General features: G+C 46.9%; 1 protein-coding gene across 1 annotated transcript in view; it reads right to left on the bottom strand.

Moving 5' to 3' along the window:
• Nucleotides 1-132: 132 nt before the first annotated feature.
• The window catches only part of TUBD1 (tubulin delta 1), a 33,072-nt gene continuing 27,282 nt past the window's right edge, over nucleotides 133-5,922 (bottom strand). The window contains exons 7-8 of the mRNA XM_026456746.1: nucleotides 5,123-5,306; nucleotides 133-685 (exon numbers count right to left, since the gene is read on the bottom strand). Coding sequence (XP_026312531.1) covers nucleotides 583-685; nucleotides 5,123-5,306 — 287 coding nt within the window. The 3' untranslated portion in view covers nucleotides 133-582. The remainder of the gene's footprint in view (nucleotides 686-5,122; nucleotides 5,307-5,922) is intronic.

Here is a 5,922-nt window from a genome sequence, read left to right as displayed (position 1 = left end):
AAAAAAAAAAAAAAAAAAAAAAAAAATCCTCATATTTATTTTTAAATAGCTGCTTTGAGTGGAAACTCTTACCCTGTTACAGAATATTCAAAATACATGTTCACACTGTAGCATTTGACAACATCTCCCTCCTGTGGTTCAAAGCATTCATTTCAAACATGAATATATTAAGTAGAGAATTACAATTCCTTAGCTTGAAATTATGCTGTGAAAGTTTGGTTCATGCTTTGTGAGTTGTTTTTGGAGTAAAGAAGGAAGATTTCGGAACGTGTAGAGAATATCCTCTTTTCTTGGCTAGTTCCAGAGTCCCAACATCTCAGCAAAGTGTTTCCCCAAAGTTCTTTATAAAAGCACCATTTTTTTCTTACAAATGAAATACCAAATGGATGTTTTCATTAAAAAACATGCGATTCTCCATTTAAAAAGTTTTCTTCCTTTTCTGTGGGCATAGTATGCAGAACAGACTCAGCATTCTACGTGGTTACTTTAACAGAATGGAACTTTGAAAACTTTACAGAGAAAATCGTATTGAAAATATTTTAGTCCAAGAATGCCCTAAGGTACTTTTCCCATTGTTCAAGATCAGAGGTTACAGTAACTGGCAACAACCTGCTCTAATGACGTGAAACTGTCTAAAAAGTCCTCCTCTTCAATTCCAAATTTTGTGTACTGATGAATGTAGGCTCTGGTGGAAAAAAACCCAGAAATTACAAAATAAAAAATGTCAGGCAAACGAGTAACTCTTCAACAATAAACAGACCTTTTCTAGCTCATGAACATTTGAAGATCACATAAGCTTTCAGAAGTCTTACATTTGCTTTGTTTACTCCAAAGATTAGTGAACTTTTTTTTTTTTTTTTTTTTTTTTGGAGACAGAGTCTTGTGCTATTGCCCAGGCTGGAGTACAGTGGAGAAATCTCAGCTCACTGCAGGCTCCGCTTACACCATTCTCCTGCCTCAGCGCCCACCAAGTAGCCAGGATTACAGGTGCCTGCCACCACACCGGGCTAATTTTTTGTTTTTAGTAGAGATCGGGTTTCTCCATGTTAGCCAGGATGGTTTTGAACTCCCGACCTCGTGATCTGCCCGCCTCAGCCTCCCAAAGTGCTGGGATTATAGGTGTGAGTCACTGTGTCAGGCCCGTTTTTTTTTTTTTGAGTCTCGCTGTGTTGCCCAGGCTGGAGTGTAGTGGCGTGATCTCGGCTCACTGCAACCTCCGCCTCCCAGGTTCAAGCGATTCTCCTGCCTCAGCCTCCTGAGTAGTTGGGACTGCAGGCGCATGCCATGACGCCCAGCTAATTTTTGTATTTTTAATAGAGACAGGGTTTCACCATATTGGCCAGGCTGGTCTCGAACTCCTGACTTCGTGTTCCACCTGCCTCAGCCTTCCAAAGTGCTGGGATTACAGATGTAAGCCACTGTGCCCAGCCCTTCTTTTTTCTTCTGTGTGTGTGTGACAGAGTTTTGCTCTTGTTGCTTAGGCTGGAGTACAATGGCACAATCTCCACTCACTGCAACCTTCGCCTTCCGGGTTCAAGTGATTTGACTGCCTCAGCCTCCTGAGTAGCTGGGATATCAGGAATGCACCACCACACCCAGCTGCTTTTGTATTTTTAGTAGAGACAGGGTTTCTCCATGTTCTCCATGTTAATTAGGCTGGTCTCCAACTCCTGACCTCAGGTGATCCCCCGGCCTTGGCCTCCTAAATTGCTGGGATTACAGGTATAAGCCACCGTGCCCGGCTTGAACTTTCAAAACTTATGTCAAGCTCCCTGTTTTTTTAGTGTCCAAAAAATTGGCAAAGAAGAGGCACCCAGGAAAGAGCAGCATGTTCAGATTTGGCTATCTACTCAGTATATATATAACATCCTATATTCAGTATAAACTCTGAAAAGTACCTGAGAAGTTTCATATAAGGCTTGAAACTAGAAAACACATCAATCCAGTTCTAGGAATGGAGTGAAGCCTCCCAGGTGCTCTCAGGACATTTAATTTGTAGTTATGCCAGGGTGGTCCTCTCAATCCCTCCCACACCACAAATGCTTTCTTTTTTGTTTGTTTGTTTGTTTGTTTGTTTTTTGAGACGGAGTCTCGCTCTGTGGCCCAGGCTGGAGTGCAGTGGCCGGATCTCAGCTCACTGCAAGCTCCGCCTCCCGGGTTCACGCCATTCTCCTGCCTCAGCCTCCCGAGTAGCTGGGACTACAGGTGCCCACCACCATGCCTGGCTAGTTTTATTGTGTTTTTTAGTAGAGACGGGGTTTCACCGTGTTAGCCAGGATGGTCTCGATCTCCTGACCTCGTGATCCACCTGTCTCGGCCTCCCAAAGTGCTGGGATTACAGGCTTGAGCCACCGCGCCCGGCCCTGAGTGGGGTTTTATGGACTGGTCACACGCAGGATGGTTGGGCCCTGGGGTATCCGAGCTAATGAAAGTTATAGGTGGCTGGGCACAGTAGCTCATGCTGGTAATCCCAGCACCTTGGGAGGCCAAGGTGGGCAGATCACCTGAGGTCAGGAGTTCAAGATCAGCCTGACCAACATGAAGAAACCCTGTCTTGGCCGGGCGCGGTGGCTCAAGCCTGTAATCCTAGCACTTTGGGAGGCCGAGACGGGCGGATCACAAGGTCAGGAGATCGAGACCACCCTGGCTAACACGGTGAAACCCCGTCTCTACTAAAGAATACAAAAAACTAGCCGGGCGACGAGGCGGGCGCCTGTAGTCCCAGCTACTTGGGAGGCGGAGGCAGGAGAATGGCGTAAACCTGGGAGGCGGAGCTTGCAGCGAGCTGAGACCCGGCCACCGCACTCCAGCCTGGGCGACAGAGCCAGACTCCGTCTCAAAAAAAAAAAAAAAAAAAAAAAGAAACCCTGTCTCTACTAAAAATAAAAAATTAGCTGAATGTAGTGGTACATGCCTGTAATCCCAGCTACTTGGGAGGCTGAGGCAGGAGAATTGCTTGAACCCGGGAGGCAGAGGTCACAGTGAGCCGAGATCACCCCACTACACTCCAGCCTGGGCAACAAGAGCGAAACTCCATCTCAAAAAAAAAAAAAAAAAAAAAGATAGTTAGAAGCCTTGTCCAGTCATTTGAAGAATTTTGCTTTGAGTTAAGTAACTGGTAGAGATCAAGAAATCTGCTAAAATGGCCGGGCGCGGTGGCTCAAGCCTGTAATCCCAGCACTTTGGGAGGCCGAGACGGGCAGATCACGAGGTCAGGAGATCGAGACCATCCTGGCTAACACGGTGAAACCCCGTCTCTACTAAAAAATACAAAAAACTAGCCGGGCGTGGTGGTGGGCGCCTGCAGTCCCAGCTACTCGGGAGGCTGAGGCAGGAGAATGGCGTGAACCCGGGAGGCGGAGCTTGCAGTGAGCTGAGATCCCGCCACAGTACTCCAGCCCGGGCGACAGAACGAGACTCCGCCTCAAAAAAAAAAAAAAAAAAAGAAATCTGCTAAAACATATTAGTATGAAGTAGACATTTCTTAGTATCAAACTGAGTTGAATTTAATCATATATCTTATTGAGGAACATGAGGATCTTCCAGTCTCCCAGTCTCCCAAGGATTTATTTATTTTTTTATTTTTATTTTTAGACGGAGTCTCGCTTGTCACCCAGGCTGGAGTGCAGTGACGCGATCTCGGCTCACTGCAAGCTCCGCCTCCTGTGTTCACTCTATTCTCCTGCCACAGCCTCCCGAGTAGCTAGGACTACAGGTGCCTACCACCACACCCAGCTAATTTTTTGTACTTTCAGTAGAGATGGGGTTTCACTGTGTTAGCCAGGATGGTCTCGATCTCCTGACCTTGTGATCCATCCACCTCGGCCTCCCAAAGTGCTGGGATTACAGGTGTGAGCCATCGCACCCAGCCTCTTTTTTCTTTTTTTAATTTCATTTTTTTTTAAGATGGAGTCGCGCCGGGCGCGGTGGCTCAAGCCTGTAATCCCAGCACTTTGGGAGGCCGAGACGGGCGGATCATGAGGTCAGGAGATCGAGACCATCCTGGCTAACACGGTGAAACCCCGTCTCTACTAAAAATACAAAAAACTAGCCGGGCGAGGTGGCGGGCGCCTGTAGTCCCAGCTACTCCGGAGGCTGAGGCAGGAGAATGGCGTAAAACCCGGGAGGCGGAGCTTGCAGTGAGCTGAGATCCGGCCACTGCACTCCAGCCCAGGAGACACAGCAAGACTCCGTCTCAAAAAAAAAAAAAAAAAAAAAAAAAGATGGAGTCGCATTCTTGTCGCCCAGGCTGGAGTGCAATGGCATAGTTTTGGCTCTCTGCAACCTCCACCTTCTGAATTCAAGCGATTCTCCTGCCTCAGCCTCCCAAGTAGCTGGGATCACAGGCACCCACCACCATGCCAAGCTAATTTTTGTATTTTTAATAGAGATGGGGTTTCACCATGTTGGCCAGGCTGGTCTTGAACTCCTGACCTCAGCTGATCTGCCTGCCTCAGCCTCCCAAGGTGCTGGGATTACAGGTGTGAGCCACTGTGCCCGGCCAAATCTTATTTTTGAAAACTATCTTATTGTCCCTGCTTTATAATAAAATTCTACTTTAATAATGTCAAACAATTACTGAGCATTTACTAGCCAGGCACAGTACTAGCTGTTTTACAAGATTATCTTATCTAATCCTCACCAGAAATTTCCTCAGTTAGGATCCTCTTATACAGATGAGGCAATGAAGCCTGAAGTCACGTCCCCAAGGCTTCACACCTTCACACCTACAAAGTGGTAACCATGCTTCCTCGAGATCATACCTCATGCTTTAATGCTACAGTATCTGCTTAAAGGTTAGAAAGGCTGCCATGCGCAGTGGCTCATGCCTGTAATCCCAGCACTTTCGGAGGCCGAGGTAGGTGGATTCCGAAGTCAGAAGTTCGAGACAAGCCTGAGCAACATGGTGAAACCCTGCCTCTACTAAAAATACAAAAATTAGCTGGGTGTGGTAGTGGGAGCCTGTAATCCCAGCTACTTAGTAGGCTGCAGCAGGAGAATCACTTAAACCCGGGAGGCGGAGCTTGCAGTGAGCCGAGGTCATATCACTGCACTCCAACCTGGGCAACACAGTAAGACTGTTTCAAAAAAAAAAAAGTTTGTAGACTTATTTTATACTTACTTTGAAGCAAACATATTCCATGCCTTCCCGACAATCATATCAAGTGGTTTTACTAAGAATTGGCTATTGCTGACCAACACTGCAGACTTCTCATACTTGCTAAAGGCCCGCTGGGTTTTCCACACGTTGAAAGCATTAACAGGTTCTAACCAGGAAGTGTAGAGAGCTGGATCTTTAAATCCCTCTAGAGTAAAAACAAGATAAGCTGTCTTTTTATAGCATAAATTAGTAATTGTGAAAACGAATAAACAGATATTTTCTTGTCTACTTCATCAGAGATCTTTTATTTTGCCTTTTAAAACTTGTGTTGGCTGGCGCGGTGACTCCCAGTACTTTGGGAGGTGGAGGAGGGTAGATCGCTTGAGCTCAGGAGTTTGAGACCAGCCTGGGCAACATAGTAAAACCCCGTCTCTACTAAAAATAAAATTAGCTATACATGGTGGTGTGCATTCTTCTTAACACTTTTCTGAAAGGTGTGAATTATTACTACTTTTTTTTTTTTTTTTTTGAGACGGAGTCTTGCTCTGTCGCCCGGGCTGGAGTGCAGTGGCCGGATCTCAGCTCACTGCAAGCTCCACCTCCCGGGTTCAGCCATTCTCCTGCCTCAGCCTCCGGAGTAGCTGGGACTACAGGCGCCCGCCACCTCGCCCGGCTAGTTTTTTTGTGTGTTTTTAGTAGAGACGGGGTTTCACCGGGTTAGCCAGGATGGTCTTGATCTCCTGACCTCGTGATCCGCCCGTCTCGGCCTCCCAAAGTGCTGGGATTACAGGCTTGAGCCACCGCGCCCGGCCCTACTTTTT

The sequence above is a fragment of the Piliocolobus tephrosceles genome, chromosome 16 (genome assembly GCF_002776525.5).
Source record: "Piliocolobus tephrosceles isolate RC106 chromosome 16, ASM277652v3, whole genome shotgun sequence".
Taxonomy (NCBI): Eukaryota; Metazoa; Chordata; class Mammalia; order Primates; family Cercopithecidae; genus Piliocolobus; species Piliocolobus tephrosceles.
Note: the sequence above shows the minus strand (reverse complement) of the source record. Positions and strands in the feature narration are given on the sequence as shown.